This window comes from Chrysemys picta, chromosome 12, assembly GCF_011386835.1.
Source record: "Chrysemys picta bellii isolate R12L10 chromosome 12, ASM1138683v2, whole genome shotgun sequence".
NCBI lineage: Eukaryota > Metazoa > Chordata > Testudines > Emydidae > Chrysemys > Chrysemys picta.
The window spans coordinates 57,432,371-57,449,868 of record NC_088802.1 but is presented as its reverse complement, the minus strand read 5'-3'; the positions used below and the strand labels follow the sequence as shown (position 1 = coordinate 57,449,868).

The 17,498-nt window shown below is 58.1% G+C and overlaps 2 protein-coding genes across 3 annotated transcripts; one reads left to right on the top strand and one right to left on the bottom strand.

Moving 5' to 3' along the window:
* Window positions 1–2,765: 2,765 nt before the first annotated feature.
* Window positions 2,766–8,960, top strand: DCXR (dicarbonyl and L-xylulose reductase). Its single transcript, XM_065563826.1, has 8 exons — window positions 2,766–2,954; window positions 3,021–3,118; window positions 4,383–4,537; window positions 6,578–6,620; window positions 6,971–7,070; window positions 7,266–7,330; window positions 7,455–7,572; window positions 8,189–8,960. The coding sequence occupies exons 1-8, from the start codon at window positions 2,897–2,899 to the stop codon at window positions 8,290–8,292; spliced, it is 741 nt and encodes a 246-aa protein (XP_065419898.1). The 5' UTR covers window positions 2,766–2,896; the 3' UTR covers window positions 8,293–8,960.
* RAC3 (Rac family small GTPase 3) lies at window positions 8,545–15,298 on the bottom strand. Of its 2 annotated transcripts, none has more exons than XM_065563827.1 (6): window positions 15,118–15,298; window positions 11,947–12,018; window positions 11,516–11,633; window positions 10,934–10,996; window positions 9,884–10,043; window positions 8,545–9,647 (listed from the first exon to the last, which is right to left on the bottom strand). In XM_065563827.1, exons 1-6 carry the CDS (start codon window positions 15,150–15,152, stop codon window positions 9,517–9,519), a joined length of 579 nt encoding a protein of 192 aa, XP_065419899.1. In that variant the 5' UTR covers window positions 15,153–15,298; the 3' UTR covers window positions 8,545–9,516. The 2 variants fall into 2 exon arrangements, with proteins under 2 accessions (XP_065419899.1, XP_065419900.1); XM_065563828.1 differs by having other exon boundaries at window positions 15,139–15,281.
* Between the last annotated feature and the right edge of the window lie 2,200 nt (window positions 15,299–17,498).

Here is a 17,498-nt window from a genome sequence, read left to right as displayed (position 1 = left end):
GCCAGGTTTTCAGTGTCCTCTGTTAAGTTCCCTGACATCAATAGCAATATATGCAGTAAATCTCTAACACTCAACACCAGCAACCTGCCCTGAGCCTCGCACGCCCCGCAACTATTGCCTTGTGTCAAACGTAGTTCCTACCCAACATCCACCAGCCCCCAAAACTTCTGCCAATGCAAAAGCCACCTGTGATTTCTTGCTTCAACCCCCAAAGGGCTGCAAAGAATTGTGGGATTTAGGCAGTTTTGGGGTCCTGGGAGGGAGGAATAGGGTTGAGAAGCAGTACAGTAAATGGTGTTCCCAGACCTGCACTCTCATTACTGCTAGATAAAAATAAACTTGAGTGAGCGGAGGGGCTTAAAAATCATAGAATCATAGATTATAGGACTGGAAGGGACCTCGAGAGGTCATCGAGTCCAGTCCCCTGCCCGCGTGGCAGGACCAAATACTGTCTAGACCATCCCTGATAGACATTTATCTAACCTACTCTTAAATATCTCCAGAGACGGAGATTCCACAACCTCCCTAGGCAATTTATTCCAGTGTTTAACCACCCTGACAGTTAGGAACTTTTTCCTAATGTCCAACCTAGACCTCCCTTGCTGCAGTTTAAACCCATTGTTTCTGGTTCTATCCTAAGAGGCTAAAATACTAGAGCATCCTCTTGCCTTCCCAGTTAGTTTGTGCAGTGTTGCCAAACACCTGTTTGAAGCATTGACCAAAATGTAGAGCAGCTCTCATTCTCCTCACAAGCCAATAGCTGAGTTAGACAGCATCAGAAATGGCCCTTTATTTCTAGCAATAAGTTAAATTAAAAGTAAAGCTAGTGGCATGTGCATTAATCAGTAACTGAACAGTCCCTGTGCCACAGTGTGTGGAAGGAGCACCAGCACTGCTTGTCGGAGGCAGATGCTGGACTCCTCCCTGAAATGGTCACCCCTCAGCATATCGCATGGAGCAGTTCACAGTGCAGCAGCTGACAGGCTGTGGTTCTGTTACCTTCTCCCCATGAGCCTCTGCTTGCTGAGGCTGTTGACCATTGGTCCAGTGTATTATATTGTCCTGTGGGTGTTGCATGATGCCTGTGGAGTCCACCCCTCCCACAATGGAGCTGCCAGCTCCTGCTTTATGGCCTCATAGTAGGCCTGTGCTTGCTCTCTGCTTCCCTTCACCCTGTGCTGTGAGTGCTTCAGCTGCCACTAGGCAGAGTGCATTCAGACAGCGGGAGCCTCTCTCTATGGGAGAGCGGCTCCTTCCATTCTATCACCAGCAGCCATGTCCTGTCTGCCACTTCGCTCCACTAACTGCGCTAACTGCACCACCACTTACACCTCCCCATCTACAACAAAGGGAAGGGTCAGGCAGGAGCAATGGTTTGGACCTTGGACACACAGAAAGCCCTGCTTGAGTATGGCAGTGGATGGGAACCCCAAATGGGCTTCCTAGTCCAGTCCCAGTGTCCTGGTCATGACAGCAGTGGCCTGTAAGGGTACTTTCTGCATTCCCCACGGGTCAGCAACATTCCTGAACAACCAGCCTCGCCACCAGCATGAAACCCTGTGAAAAAAACTGCCACTGCAACAGTCAGGCTGCGAAGTGAAAAACCCAAGCGGCTACCAGCACTCAAGCAGCCACTTGTAAGTGCAGTATTGCCCCAAAGGGCCACACCCGTTGCTCTGCTTCCCTATCACTCTGGGCTGGCCGTGCCACTCAATGAGTCCCCCCTACAGGCATGGTATCCCCAGGCTGCCGTGCCCCTCGCTCTGCCCCCCCTCCCACCTTATGGCGCAGAATCACCTTGGTTGGCTGCACCCTTTCCCCCACCCCTGCCATGATGCCGTATCATCCCAGGCTGCCACGCCCCTCACTCTGCCCACCCCCCACCATGGTGTGGTATCACCCCTTGCTGGCTGTGCCACTGGCAATGAACCCTACCAGCACAGTACCACCCTGGGCTGGGTGTACCCCCTCCCACCACCCCCACCATGGCTCAGTATTGCCCCTCACTCTGCCCCCCCCCCCATGGCACGATATCACTCCGGACTGGCTGCACCCCCTCGCTCTGCCCGCCCCCATGGCAAGGTATCACCCAAGCCAGATACAACCCCTCGCTCTGTCCCCCCCCCATGGCAAGGTATCACCCCAAGCCAGATACAACCCCTCGCTCTGCCCCCCCCATGGCATGGTATCGCCCCAGGCCGGCGGCACTCCTCGCTCTGCCCCCCCCATGACATGGTATCGCCCCAGGCCGGCTGCACCCCCTCGCTCTGCCCCCCCCATGACATGGTATCGCCCCAGGCCAACTGCCCCCCCTCACTCTGCCCCCCCCATGACATGGTATTGCCCCAGGCTGGCTGCACCCCTTCGCACTGCCCCACCCCATGACATGGTATCGCCCCAGGCCGGCTGCACCCCTCGCTCTGCCCCCCGCCCATAGCATGGTATCGCCCCAGGCCGGCTGCACCCCCTCGCTCTGCCCCACCCCATGACATGGTATCGCCCCAGGCCGGCTGCACCCCTCGCTCTGCCCCCCGCCCATAGCATGGTATCGCCCCAGGCCGGCTGCACCCCCTCGCTCTGCCCCACCCCATGACATGGTATCGCCCCAGGCCGGCTGCACCCCTCGCTCTGCCCCCCCCCCATGACATGGTATCGCCCCAGGCCGGCTGCCCCCCCATGACATGGTATCGCCCCAGGCCGGCTGTACCCCCCCCCCCCCATGACATGGTATCGCCCCAGGCCGGCTGCACCCCCCCCCATGACATGGTATCGCCCCAGGCCGGCTGCATGGGCCCATGGCCGGGGTGGGTGGCGCTAAGGCGCGGGGGGGGCGGGAGGCGGCGCCCCGGGATGTCCCGTGTCCGGGGCAGGGACCTGCACTCGCCGCCCGCCGGGAATGGAGCCGGATCGGAGCTTCTCGGGCCGCCGGGCCCTGGTGACCGGGGCGGGCAAAGGTAAGAGGGGCCCTGGTTGGGCGGGAGCCTGGCCCGGCCCGGCTCTGACCGCCTCTCGCCCCGCAGGGATCGGCCGGGCCGCAGCCCTGGCGCTGAGCGGAGCCGGGGCCCAGGTGATCGCGTTGAGCCGGACGCAGGCGGACCTGGAGAGCCTGGAGCGGGAGGTAACGGACCGGGCCCCGCCGCGCCGCGGGACTGCACCGCCCTGGCGCTCCCGCCGAACTTCCCCCGGGGGCCACCCCCAGCAGCCCGGACACACCCCCCCCCCGGGGGCCACCCCCCACTGCCCCGGACACCCCCCCCCGGGGGCCACCCCCCAGCGGCCCGGACACCCCCACCCCCGGATCCCCCCACTGCCCCGGATACCCCCCAGGATCCCCCCACTGCCCCGGACACCCCACCCCCGGATTCCCCCACTGCCCCGGACGCCCCCACCCCAGGATCCCCCCAGCGGCCCAGACACCCCCTCCCCCAGGATCCCCCCACTGCCCCGGACATCTCACCCCCCAAGATCCCCCCCAGCGCTCCAGACCCCCCCCCACTGCCCCGGACACCCCCCCCTCCCAGGATCCCCCCACTGCCCCGGACACCCCACCCCCGGATTCCCCCACTGCCCCGGACACACACACCCCAGGTTCCCCCCACCCCAGGATCCTCCCACTGCCCCGGACGCCCCTCCCGGATCCCCCCAGCGGCCCAGACACCCCCTCCCCCAGGATCCCCCCACTGCCCCGGACATCTCACCCCCCAAGATCCCCCCAGCGCTCCAGACACCCCCCCCACTGCCCCGGACACCCCCCCTCCCAGGATCCCCCCACTGCCCCGGACACCTCCCCTCCAGGATCCCCCTCACTGGCCCAGACACCCCCCCTCCAGGATCCCCCTCACTGGCCCAGACACACACCCCCAGGATCCCCCTCACTGGCCCAGACATCTCCCCCCACCAGGATCCCCCCAGCACTCCAGACACCCCCTCACTGGCCCTGACACCCCCACCAGGATCCCCCCCACTGCCCTGGACATCCCTCACCAACACAGACACACACTCCCAGGGCCCCCTCGCTGACCCGGACACACTCGAGTGCCCCAGACATCTCCCACCCTCAGGGGACCCACCCGACCCAGACACACCCCCCCTCCCGTCAGGTGGGCCTCCAACCCCCTCCTCCCAGTGGGGTCAGTCCACACCCACCATTCCCTCAGGGGGCCTCCAACCCCCTCCATGACCCAGACACCCACCATTCTCTCAAAGGCTGCCCAGGCCCCAACCGTCCTGCTCCAAGGACACAGCTTCCGGAAGCCCAACCAGCCCACCCTGCCTCAGTGACCGGGGCCCAGAGCTCCCTGAGGGCAGTCTCACACCCCAGGGGCAGCCTCCTACCCTCCCTGGTGCGCTATCAACTTTGGCCCCTCTGCTGTGTCCTCCAGTGTACTGGGATTGAGACACTCTGTGTAGACCTGGGTGATTGGGACGCCACCGAGGCAGCGCTGAGCAAGGTGGGCACCATTGACCTGCTGGTAAATAATGCAGCTGTGGCTGTGCTACAACCCTTCCTGGAGGTGACCAAGGAGGCCTTCGACAGGTAAGGTCTGGCACACAGCTAATCGCAGCTCCAGGGGCCTGAGCAGATGTAGGGAATGGAGGGAGGCCGGGCAGTACTAAGGCTGGACTCTGCTCTAATAAACACAAAGGCTGCTGGAGACAGCCAGCCTGTGGTTCTCTCTGGCTTTCCAGTCCCTGCAGCATGGGGTGAGCACACAGTGGGGACGTGGCCATGTCGCACAATAGCCCTCTCTCTCCCTGGTGTAGCGGCCCTGCAGAGCCACTGCCTTCAGCCCAGGGAGTATGTCAAGGACATTTTGGGAGTGCCAGGGCACACCTATGTTCCAGCTGTTCTGCAGAACTGAAAGTCAAGGCAACTCTTATGGCTCTTCTACCCTTTGCCAGGGGCAGAGCTTGCTCATCTGGTTATGAGAAACTAGGTGATGTTCACTCCTCTCTTTGGCAGGCTGGGAGATCAATAATTCTTTCTGGCAGCTCCCAAAGTACTTTTCTCACTTTGGCACACTGGGTATATCTCCACTGGGAAAATGCATTGGGCACAGGGGTCAGTACTGACACAAAGGGAAAAAAACCCTATTGAGTCACTCAGACTGCCTCTTAGCACTAGGCTAAAGCAGTATAGTCAGAACCAACCCAGAGGGGAGAGTGCTCCCTATTGTTCAACCAAACTATTCCCTACAGCCTCTTTCCCTCCGTCTCCCATTCAAACACCAGCCTAGCTCAAACTTGCCTTAAATTGAGTCTCAGCTTAAGATGGCCCAGGTATGGAGAGGAAAGAGGATAGGAGAATTCAAGGAGATCTTACCTGGGTGGGAATTAGAAATTGCTTATTCTTCAGTACATTCAAGAGCAAAAAATTGTTCTTCAGAAGATTCTCTCTGTCATCCCTTTTTCAAACTGGGTGTGAGTTCTCGCAAATGTAGAGGTACATTTCCTCCCTTCTCGGAGGAAACACTTTGGTGGGTAGTACCTTATTCCCAAAGTAAAGAAGAAAAGGTTGTGCAAATGGAGCACCCCAAATGATTAATTGATGGCTAGTAGCCAGAGTATAAAACAGCCGGGCACTTGCTAGTCCAATCACATCATCTGAGGGCTAAGAGGATGAAATTCTGGACTGAGGAAGGAGCAGCATTCATTGAGGCAAATACAAGAAAATGCTGTTATTAAATGTTTTGTTGGAGGTGTCTTTGGTATTTTGAAGCCTTGTAAAGGTTTGCATGTGGTGGCACATGCCTGTAACCCCAGCTACTTGGGAGGCTGAGACTGATGGATCGCTTGAGCTCAGGGGTTCTGGGCTGCAGTGCGCTGTGCCTGGCCAGCGGGTGGCTGAAGGAATGGCTAAAACAACACGAACAATGTGCTGTGATCAGCGTAGGCGCTGACTCTGTGGGTGCTCTGGGGCTGGAACACTCACGGGGGGGAAAATTAGTGGGTGCTCTGCACCCACTGGCAGCCAAACTCCCCGCCCCGGCTTACCTCCACCTCCTCCCCTGAGCGCACCGCGTCCCCGCTCCTCTGCCTACCTCCCAGTGCTTGCCGCTCAAGCACCCACCAGCACCATTAGAAGTCAGTGCCTGCGGGATCAGTACTCTCTCTGTGACGGCTGATAGATCGATTGGACAAGGTAAAGATTTGACTGGGCTAGGAGGGGCCATTGGCTGAGATGCTTCTGTTTAAAATTTAATAAATGTACCAGGTTAGAAGAGGATCCCATAGGAAACAACTCCAGGAAGTCCTGGTTAGGCTCTTTTCTCTGCTACCTGAGGGGAGGTGCCAACTAAACAGCTTATTTCATCTCCTGTGAATGGTCATTGCTGGGGGTACGGCATGTAGGGGCTCTGTAACGTAACGGGTTGTGTTTAGATAAGACGACTCGTTCCATGGGGCGAATTTCTCTAGCCAGTTGGACTGAAGTTTACACCCAGTTCCTTTCACAGGCTGATCAGTGTTTGAGGCACTGGCAGCGCCCAGCCTCCAATTTCCACCACCACCCCTCCCCCTAGGCTGCTGCTAGGTTGTGATTTTCTTTTTCTCTGACTTGGACAATTTTTTTTTATAGATCTTTCGATGTGAATCTTCGGGCTGTGTTTCATGTTTCCCAGGTGAGAAGGGACTGTGAATTGGAGTGGGATGGAGCCAGGGACAAGCTGATGAGTTTCAGCTTCCCTGAAGCCATGTGTGCAATGGAAATAAAAGTCTTCATTAGGAGCTGTGCTGCATCTCCGCTCCTTGTGGGGATCCACAAGAGACTGACCTCGTTTGCACATGTTGAATAGGCTGTGCTTGGTATAGCTGATCCCGCAGCATCCCCTAGTTCTGACCATGTCTCTTAGCTCAGAGCTGGGAGGCAACTGGGGTTACTGCTCTGGCACGCTCTTCTAATCCCCCAAGAAGGCACCAACAGCCTGGTTTGGAAGAGTCCCCCCACTTGTTCTCTTGTGCTATGTTTCAGATCATTTCCCGGCAGATGATTGCACGGGGGGTGCAAGGAGCGATAGTGAACGTCTCGAGCCAGGCATCTCAGCGGGCTCTACGGGATCATGCTGTCTACTGTGAGTGTCTCAGCTTCAGCACGCTCCATACCTGCCCATTAATCCATTCATGACCTGTGGTAGCTGGAAGCCACAAGCACAGGGACCTGGGTTTGGATGAAGTGAATATGTTGACCTAGTTCAGGCCACAAATATGTGTGACCCAGCCCAGGTGCTGTGCACTCAGCTTCTTCCTTCTGTTGGGTTTTATTGAAGGTTCTACAAAAAGTGCCTTAGATATGCTGACCAAGGTGATGGCTCTGGAGTTGGGACCCCACAAGGTAAGACCCAGTCTATGCAAGAAAGCAGGGAAGGGGCAATCTCTGAGATGGGGTAGGGGTGAGCAAGTGGAGGCAGTTTCTCTCAGGGTAGTTCAGTTACCTAATGTGCTGTTGTTGGTGACAGATCCGGGTGAACAGTGTGAACCCCACGGTGGTTCTGACCGACATGGGGCGAATTAACTGGAGTGAGCCTCAGAAAGCTGCTACCATGATCAGTCGAATTCCTCTGGGGAAGTTTGCAGGTCAGTGGAGGGGATTTGCTGCTGGGGCTGGCTCCATATTCAGCTCATCTGCACCCTTAGTGCTTCCTTCTAATTGGCTGCTCAGCCATGTGTATCTGCCTCTCTTTGGCTCATGCCCTCCAGGCCCAGGAAGAGCAACGATACAGCTCTGCTCAAAGTTTGTCAGAGTCCTTGAAGCAGCTGCAGTGTTTCCACTTGGAGCAAGCAAGAACCAGTCAAGGTTCTCCCCTCCTCCAAAACCTTCCTAACGTGGGTTTGTTTTAGTGTGGGCGGGGGACATTTTTACCCTCCTCACCAGCAATAGGATTGAGCACTGGAGGGTAACAACACTCGATGCTATGACCCTGTCATCAGCCAACCATCCATCCTGGGAACACAGCAAGGGCTTCTGAATGCCAAAGGACTGGCCACACTGTCTCATTCACTGCACCAGACACAGCCCAGTGCAGGGAGGGGGCAATGTCTCCCCTCTCAGTTATGTCTCCTTATTGGCCAAGCGGACACAGCTGCAAGCCGGAATGATGGCTGACTCTTGGAAGTGTGTAGGTTTCTTTTCCTGCTGCTAGTGCAATTTGTGGGGTGACTCAGCTGTTGCCCTCTCTGTGTCCTATTCCAGAGGTAGATGATGTGGTGAACAGCATCCTCTTCCTGCTGAGTGACAAGAGCGCTATGACAACAGGTGTCTCGCTGCTGGTTGATGGGGGTTTTCTCGTCTCCTAAGATGATAGATCTGCGTTGGTACCGCAAGGAGAGAATCATTCCTTAGTTTTCACGCTATTGTTACTAAGTGATTCTAAACATGATGGAGAGACAGTGAGTGACTCAGATCACAAGCCATCAGGGGAGGGGTAGATGGATATTAGCAGGGTTGGGACCTGTCAAAAAAGTGTGGCAGGTCATTCCACTGTTGGAAACATGGCTGTTCCCTCAGAAAAGCTGTGCTCTCTGCTCTGAACAAAGCCTCCACACTCCTTCATGGAGAATGTTTATTGTACCAAAATAAGAGGTGTTATCTTGTCACTCTACATGATGATTAGAAACAGGACCTGTCTTTGTTCTGACCCTCTCCCCCCAAAACCCTTCAGAAGCTCTCCCTGCTCCATCCAAACCGATAAAGCCCATCACCATACTCCCAGCAGGAAAGGGAGGGAGTAGCTACCAGACTCCTCACTGCCTCTTTTATGGCTTTTGATAGAAAAAACAGGCAACAACGTCAGCCCTGCTCTGCAGAGACTGGATGGGGGAGGAGAGGCCCCCTGCTAAACATCCTTCTGCCATGACACAGCGTCCAAGGTAGTGCCCTAAAAGGCACTAAGTGCACAGGACTGTTTCACTCACTGAGCTTGACTAGTGATTAGTACTCAATAAAGCTAGTCGTTATTTCTTCAGCCTCTGTCTTCTGTTTATTTTCACCACTCCTGGAGTTAGTGATTTGACTCCCATAAGCCTCTGGCACATCTCCTTAGAGCGCCGGTTAGTTAAGTATCACCAGCAATATGCTGGGATGAGGAGGCCCTGCTACCCTTCCAGCTGGTCTTGTCATTCACAAACTATCACACAGTGGTCCCTACCCACCCCCTTAGGGATTCTCCCCACCTGTCTCCCCCTGTGCATTGCAAGCAGAGGTGTTTCCATCACAGAATGGGTGTCTTAGCCTCTTCAACTTGAAGTTAAGGAGAACTGCACCTCACTGTCTCAGGGAGCTACCCCGCCACTCCCCCTGCTCCTCCCCTAGGGGCTGCACAGCATCCACCTAACCTCCCGCCCCCACTGCCCCTTCACATCAACACTGACGTTAAATCAAAGAGACATTTAAAAAACACTGACTTCGTACAAGATGAAGGGCCCCACACATCACAGCCCCCTCCAGAAAAACCCAGCGAACACTCAATCTGTTGGAGGAGGATGACAAGGACATGCTGAGTCAGCACCTTGCCAACATCCTCAGAACACAGTGCACTTCTTGCCAGGCTTCTTCACAGGTGGGGGGCACAACACAGCACGGATAGCTTCGTCAAACACGGTCTTCAAGCCCCGCTGTGTCAGGGCTGAGCACTCAAGATACTTCACTGACCCTGTGGGAAGAGAGATCTGTCTCAACCACTCCAAACCTAGCAAGACCTGGCTTAGACTGTAAATTCTTTGGAGCAGGGACTGTCTTTGTTCTGTATTTCTACAGTGCCTAGCACAGTAGTGTCCTGGTCCACAACTAGGGCTCCCAGGTGTTATGATAAAAATTCCCCCCTTGGAAATGACAAGCCAGGCTCAGTGAGGGGCTCCACCTCTCGCCCGATAGGTATCCAAGACTTACCAATCTCCCGTGCCATGGCCAGGCCCTGGGGGTAGGTGATGGGGGCCAGTTTCTTATCACGCAGCCTTTCAATGGTGTCCTTGTCATCCCTCAAGTCCAGCTTGGTGCCCACCAGGATGATGGGAGTATTAGGGCAGTGGTGCCGGACCTCCGGGTACCACTAAAACAGAGTAGTTCACTGAGAACTGGCAGAGACAGTAGGGGAAAGAATCTTGCAGCATAATTAACCAATTGCTCATTTATTAGGTATATAGTGTCCCAAGGCACCTGAAATACTAGTAACAGTCAGCATAGAAGACAGTTTTATATGTAGCTCTTAAACCATTTATAAAGAGAAGTCAATACAACTGGGGAAACTGAGGCACAGAGGGAAAGCTGTACAGCAAGTCAGTGACACAGCTGGGGATAGTAGACAGGTCTGCTGTACCATGTTGTCTCCCTTTGGCCCATGTTTGTTTCTAGGACACACTGCTTTATCTAAATCTCAGATTTCAGAAGGCAGGGACACAGCCAAAGAAAGAGTGGCTGATGTGGCTCATGCCCCTCCTCCACTCTGCAGGCTGCAGCTGCCTCCTCTCCTCTGGTTTTCATAGGAGGGCTTGAGAAAACTCCATTCTAGAGATTTTGGCTTAAATAAAATAAAATTAAATAAAGGAGATATCCCATCTCCTAGAACTGGAAGAGACCTGGAAAGGTCATTGAGTCCAGCCCCCAGCCTTCACTAGCAGGACCAAGTACTGATTTTGCCCCAGATCCCTAAGTGGCCCCCTCAAGGATTGAACTCACAACCCTAGGTTTAGCAGGCCAATGCTCAAACCACTGTGCTATCCCTCCCCAAAGCTCGGAGGCTTTGTCTCCGAGGCACAGGGACTGTTGCTTATGCACATCCAACTATGCTGACCTTTGGCTCCCCACACTCTACGCTTGTGCCAAGCCCCAGTGCTGCCAGTGATGAGATTACATGGTACAGCAGTGGGTTTGTCTGTCCCTTGTGGGGGGAAGAGACCTTGCCATTCCTCCTCCCTCCCCAAAAAGAAGAAAGCGAGTTACCTTGGCTCGGACATTCTCAAATGAGGCTGGACTCACCAGGGAGAAGCAGATCAAGAAGACATCCTGTGAGGGGACAATAGCATTAGTCACTAGGAAAGGATCCACCAGCAATAGCCAAGGTCTGGTGGGGCATCAGTCAGGGACCATTAGCGCCTCCCCTTGCAGAGTACTTGAGAGGAGTAAGGAAAGCCCTCCATTGAAAGATGAAAAATAAATGACATTTCTGTGGGGGCAGCTCCTCAGCTACCAATCAAAGAGCACCATGCTGTACTCACTCTCTCTCTCCCACGTGCCCCACAGCACATTAGTGGTCTGCAAATGCCCCAAAACAAACTCTAGGCTTTTGCACTTCAAACGGCCCCTGGAAAGCAGCTGGAACCACCTGGATGGTCTGTGGGGGGAAAGAGACACCTGTTCTCCTTATCCTACAGGACCTCAGGGTAGCATCTCCTGTGATGCAAACACAAACTCCCAGCTTCAGAAACTGGGAACCTGTCAAAGAGAAGCAAAGGGCTGTACCCAGAGACCACCCTGCCCACAATGTAGGGAGCAGAACGAGGCCAGCCCAGGCAGTTCACTCACTGTCTGAGGGTAGGAGAGGGGCCGCAGTCGGTCATAGTCCTCTTGCCCTGCTGTATCCCAGAGACCCAGGTTCACTGGCTTCCCATCCACCATGACATTGGCAGAGTAATTATCAAACCTGCCACAGGAAGAATCCATGTCAGTGACGAGGGAACCCATTACAGGAACACAATCTCAGGGTGGGGTAGAAGGGAATCATCCAGTGCTTAATTTGTAATGAAAGAAGTGCTGGGGCTCAAGCAATTTTTTTACATTCATAATTGATTCAGCAAGCCCAGAGGTGCCCGGGGCTCTGAACCGCCAGGCCCAGAGGTGCCCGGGGCTCAGCCCTGGCACAAAATAAGCAATAGAATCATCACATGATCATAACTCTCCCCACGCGCACACACACCTCTTAACAACTGTGCAAAGAGCACAGTGCCAATACTCACACAGTGGGGATATACTCTCCAGGGAAGGCATTAGTGGTGTAACTGATCAGGAGGCAGGTCTTCCCCACAGCCCTGCAGAGGGGGAAAGGGCAGAGCATGATGCGGCGGAATGGGAGAGTCCACAGGAGAAAAGGGTAGAAGCAGCAAGTTGGAACTTTAGTCAGTGAAAAGGCAGAGCTGTGCCCCCCAGAATCTCCAGCACTCTAGGGGCCTGGGACCAGGGCTGGCTCTGGCTTTTTGGCCACCCCAAGCAAAATAAATAAATAAATAAATGGGGCGGGTGCAGGGGAACTGGCTGGGGGAAGGAGGGGGAGGGAGCGGGCGGGAGAGAGAGAGAACGGGGCAGCCAGGGCTACAGCAGGGGCACTGCCACGCGGCCCCTCCCGCTGCGCCGCCTCCTGCCGCCTGCCGCGAGGGCTCCGCTCCAGTCGGCGGGGAGGGAAGGAAGAGGACTGCCCTGCAGGGCGCTCTGGTTCTCCACGCCCCCACCCCCTACAGGGCGGCCGGAGCGGAACAAAAAAAAGCGGCCGTGCCGCCCTAGGATTGGGCAGAATGCCGCCTCAAACAACCTGCCGCCCCAAGCACCAGCTCGCTCAGCTGGGGCCTGGAGCCGACCTGCCTGGGACCAGGCCTGAACACACCAAGGGCTGTGTCCTAGCACACATGTGACCATGCTTCAACACGGAGCCATTCCTGACTAGAGCACCACTTTCAAAGATTGCCACCCCTCGCTCAAACATGTTTATTGGCATGACCAGTGACACGTGCTGACATGCTGCAAAGGCGCCAGCCTCCAAGACCCTGGCCCAAGCAGCTACAGCATCACAGGCCCAACCCAGAATGGGGCTTTAAATCACGTGACTTCCCATTACTGCCTTCCTCGACAAAACACTTCGCGCTGGCCAAGGGTCAACTTTTCCTTGTTGCTCCTTTATGGAAAGCATTTCTGATAAGTCAAGACAGGCATGCTGGAACAATGTGTATAGCGGGGGAGCTGAGAGCCATTGAACCAAACTGTAAACCCTGCATATAATGGAAACCACTTCAAGTCAGGGGGTGTGGCAGCACCCCCAGCACCCCTAGTTCCAGCACCTATGAGTCAAAGGAATCGCTTTCTCATCCCACTCAGTGATTTGAACACTGAAGCAGAACGGCTCCCCCCATCATAGGGATGAAATACAGGCATTATTGTATCAGATAAGACCAAGGTCAAGGGGACAAAGATTTGAACAGGGAGGCCCTGGTTATCTTCTTGGCTGCTGTGGACAAGTCACTTCCCCTCTCTTGGCCTGTTTCCCTGCCAACTGTTTGTATGTCTTGTCATTTAGACTGTCAACTCTCTGGGGCACAGCTTCCCACCTACTATATATTTGTACAATGTTTGGGGACCCTGGGAGTTATTGTACTACAAGTACCAGTAATAAGAATCCAGCCCCATCTCCTGTCTCCAGCAGTGGCCAGTACCAGTTGCTTCAGAGGAAGATGCTAAATTATATTATCTTGACTAACGGCTGCTGGGGGGTAGGGACATGAAGTAAATGACAACCCCAAAGAACTCAGCCACTCATTTTTATGGCCTTTCTCAGACCATCTCACCCCAATTTCTACAGAGTTAGGATGCCCAGAACTGACTGCAGATGTTCTTCTTCAGGCCTGCCTAGCACTTTGTCTGCCCCAGATCCCTTCCATTGTTTACAGCCACGTGAATTTGGCCAGTCTTCCTGCATTTTGCATTTCACGCTGTGGCATGATATGCCCAGATGCCAGAACTCCCACATAATTCAGATCTTGTTGTTGGGGCTACTCCATTGGTGCTAGTATTGCTGACAGGATGAGGTGCAAAACACCAGGGTGAGTCAGTATGGGGGTACCCCAGAGGTGGGCTACAGAGATGGCACCAGGATGAGCTGGAGGGGTGTCCAATGGGTCGACATACAGTGATGGCACCAGCATGAGATGGGGCTGGGTGGGGGTGTCCAATGGGACAAGATAAAGACACAACACAAGGGTGAGTCGGGGGATGGTCTGAGATATGGAGCTGGCACCAGGGTGAGCCGGGGTGGAGGAGGGAGGGCACAACAGGAGAAAGCAGCACTGGGATGAGCTAGGGGTAGGGCAGGGCAGGCTGGAGTACAGAGGTGGCACCAGGGTGAGGTGGATCCTATGGGATGGATACGGGACCAGCACAGGAGTGAGCCATGAGGGAGGGAGGTTATCTGCTGGAACAGGATAAGGAAACGGAACAGGGGTGGATAGCAGACCGGTCCCCGAATTCTCCCTTCACTGCCAATGAGATTTAACCAATTTCCTGAGGCTGCATCAAAATGGGGGAGATGGCCAGGGGCCTGTGCAGCTGGAGGGATACCGTGGCCTGGGGGGGCATGGCTGGGAGGGCACACTACTGAGAAGGGGACACCAATGGCTATGGGGGACACGCTGCTGAGGGGGGAAGAAACACCACCAGGGCGGGTGCACTGCTGGGGCGAGGAAGACACAGGCTACGGGGGCGCTGCAGGGAAGGGGAGCCACAGGGCCGGGGGGGGTGATTCGGGGGGGGGGGGGGAGACACAGAGCAGGAGGAGCACTACGGGGGGGAAGGCCGGGGGGCACTGTGGGGGGGGGGAACACAGGGCTGGGGGGGGAGGGGAGAAGGCTGGGGGTGGCGCTGCAGGGGAGGGAGATACAGGGCCGGGGCGAAAAGCTGCGGGGGGGAAGGCCGGGGGGAGCATTGCGGGGGGGAGCACAGGACCGGGGGGGCGCTGCAGGGGGGGGAAGCACAGGACCGGGGGGCGCTGCGGGGGGGGGGGAAGCACAGGACCGGGGGGCGCTGCGGGGGGGGGGGGGGGACACAGGACCGGGGGCAGCGCTGCGGGGGGCTGGAAATGCCGGGGGGGGTCGTTCAGCAGATACGGGACACGGCGCTGCCGGGGGCTGGGGACGAAGCCAGGGGGGGGGTTGGTCTTTCAGGCCCGCCCCGCCCCCTCGGCCCGGCCCGGCCCGGCCCGGCCCGGCCCGGCCCGGCCCGGCCCGGCCCGGCCCGGCCCGGCCCGGCCCGGCCCGGCCCGGCCCGGCCCGGCCCGGCCCGGCCCGGGTCTCGCTCTCCGGCCCCGGCAGGCCGGGCCCCATCGCCCCGCGGGTCCGGCCCATCGCCCTCCCGGGTCCGGCGCTCACCCGTCTCCCACCACCACACACTTGATCGCCTGCATCTGCCCCGGGATGGCGGCGCCTCTGCGATTCCGCCGCAGTGACGGGCCGGAGCCGGGCGGGGCGACGAGCCGAGCGCAGCCGAGCCCCGGCGGGGGGAGCCGAAGCCAAGACGGCTGCAGCCTCCGCCCCCAGTGCGCCCCCCGCCCCGCCCCCGCGCTAGGCTCCCCCCGGCCGCCCCCAGCGCCATGGGGCCCAGCCCCGCCCTCCTCGCTCCGGCCCCCGCCAGGGTCCCCCCGCCGCCCTCAGCGCCATGGGGCCCAGCCCCGCCCTCCTCGCTCCGGCCCCCGCCAGGGTCCCCCCGCCGCCCCCAGCGCCATGGGGTCGAGCCCCGCCCTCCTCGCTCCGGCCCCAGTGCCCCCCCACCAGGATCCCCCCGGCCGCCCCCAGCGCCATGGGGTCCAGCCCCGCCCTCCGAGCCCCGCCCCCAGTGCCCCCCCCACCAGGGTCCCCCCGCCGCCCCCAGCGCCATGGGGCCCAGCCCCACCCTCCCAGCTCTGCTCCCAGTCCCCCCGCCGCCCCCAGCGCCATGGGGTCCAGCCCCGCTCTGTGCCAGGGTCTCCCCAGCCCCCCCTCGCGCCATGGGACCCAGTGCTGTCTCCCGCCAGGGTCCCCCCGACCACACCCAGCACCATGGGGTCCAGCCCCACCCTCCCACTTCCGCCCCCAGTGCCCCCCCCCACCAGGGTCCCCCTGACCACCCCCAGCGCCATGGGGCCCAGCCCCGCCCTCCGAGCCCCACCCCCAGTACGCCCCCCGCCCCACCCCGTGCCAGGGTCTCCCCCGCTGCCCCTCGCGCCATGGGACCCAGTGCCGCCTCCCGCCAGGGTCCCCCCGGCCACACCCAGCGCCATGGGGCTCAGCCCCACCCTCCCACCTCCACTCCCAGTGCGCCCCCCGTGCGAGGGTCCCCCCGCCCACACCCAGCACCAGGGGACCCAGCCCCGCCGTCCCAGCTCTGCTCCCAGTGCCCCCACGGCCAGGGTCCCCCCGGCCGTACCCAGCGCCATGGGGCCAGTCCCACCCTCCCAGCTCCACCCCCATTGCCCCTCCTGCCCCTTGCTAGGGTCTCCCTGGCCACACTCAGCACCATGGGGCCCAGCCCCGCCCCGCCCCCGCTGTCCAGGGCAGCTCCAGCCCAGCTCTGGTCCCTGTGCGCTGAACACAGGGCAGAGGGGGACACCCCACCCAGGGCCACTCACCCTCCATCACGTGGCAATGAGTTCTACGGGCCAAATTTACAAAAAATCTGCAATAAGGACAGTGTTGGGACATCAGCCCAAACCTCCACAGCCAGAAACATCCCTCCCCAGTTAGGTGCACACAGGCTCCTTGGGCCGGATGCAGCTCACCAGCCAAAGGGCAGGAGGAGGGACATGCACTAGCTCCTGTGGATAGTGCAGGGGTGGGGATGTGCAACGATGCTGGGGCCAAACTCAAGCCAGTCAGGGGAGTTCAGGTGCTAACACAGAACCAGGCCTCAGTCATCCAGTGAAAATGGATCCTTTCAGAATCCAGTGCAAACTCTACCTCTGTGCCTTCCTGGATCAGGGTCAGGACCTGGGGCTGGCTCAAGGGGAGGTAGAGCAACCGGTACCTCCTCAGCAACCCGAGGGGTGGGGCAACTGGCTGACCCCTCTGGCACCCACGGTTCAGACGTTGCCGAATGGGAACTTTTGGGTTGGGTGCCCTGGGCCTCATGGTATGCCCCTAGGGTCCAAAATGGCCACTGCGCTGGTCCCTGCCAATGTGAAGGCTATGGCCCTGCCCCCACCTCAGGCCTTCCATGGCTCGACCGGTGCTAGCCCCCCTCTGGAGTATCTAGACCCCATCTCTGAGTCCAAAGACAGGGACCACTATGGCCAGGGCGGTGCCGCGCAGAACTGGACTACGGAGCAGTGCCGCGGTGCTGGGGAACGGTGTTGCGAGGCTGGGGCACGGTGCCATGATCTGGAGCGGTACCAAGATCAGGATCTGTGTGGGGACGCTGACTGGTGCAGGAATGACCAGTGCCAGGAACAGGACCTGCTGCGAGACGGAGATCGGTGTGACAATCGACGGTGGAATCGGGAGCTCTGGCAGGACCTGGTGCCTTAATTCCACTGATGGTGCTGAGTGACAGAACATTGCTGGTTTGCCTCGAGAAGGGGGGCATGATCAAATAAGTTTGACAATCGCTGCTCTACAGGCATGAGAGAGCAATACAAGAGATCACTTTGTTAGGAGGCTAGTGGCCTGAGGCCAGGATACGAGAATCATTCACACAGGATTTTGAAAGAGAACCTCAGAATGTAGAGGCTGGATTAGTTTTGCCCTGCCCTTTAGCCCCAACACTCCAGTCCTCTCCA

What these genes read in the sequence shown, in the direction of transcription:
- DCXR (XM_065563826.1), top strand. Translation starts at nt 2,897, where the DNA reads ATGGAGCCGGATCGGAGCTTCTCGGGCCGCCGGGCCCTGGTGACCGGG. An exon ending in ACCAAGGAGGCCTTCGACAG is followed by an intron (nt 4,538 to 6,577) that starts GTAAGGTCTGGC and finishes TTTTTTTTATAG; the next exon opens with ATCTTTCGATGTGAATCTTC. An exon ending in CTGTGTTTCATGTTTCCCAG is followed by an intron (nt 6,621 to 6,970) that starts GTGAGAAGGGAC and finishes GCTATGTTTCAG; the next exon opens with ATCATTTCCCGGCAGATGAT.
- RAC3 (XM_065563827.1), bottom strand. Translation starts at nt 15,152, where the DNA reads ATGCAGGCGATCAAGTGTGTGGTGGTGGGAGACGG. An exon ending in TTGAGAATGTCCGAGCCAAG is followed by an intron (nt 10,044 to 10,933) that starts GTAACTCGCTTT and finishes ACTCTGTTTTAG; the next exon opens with TGGTACCCGGAGGTCCGGCA. An exon ending in GGCCATGGCACGGGAGATTG is followed by an intron (nt 9,648 to 9,883) that starts GTAAGTCTTGGA and finishes CTCTTCCCACAG; the next exon opens with GGTCAGTGAAGTATCTTGAG.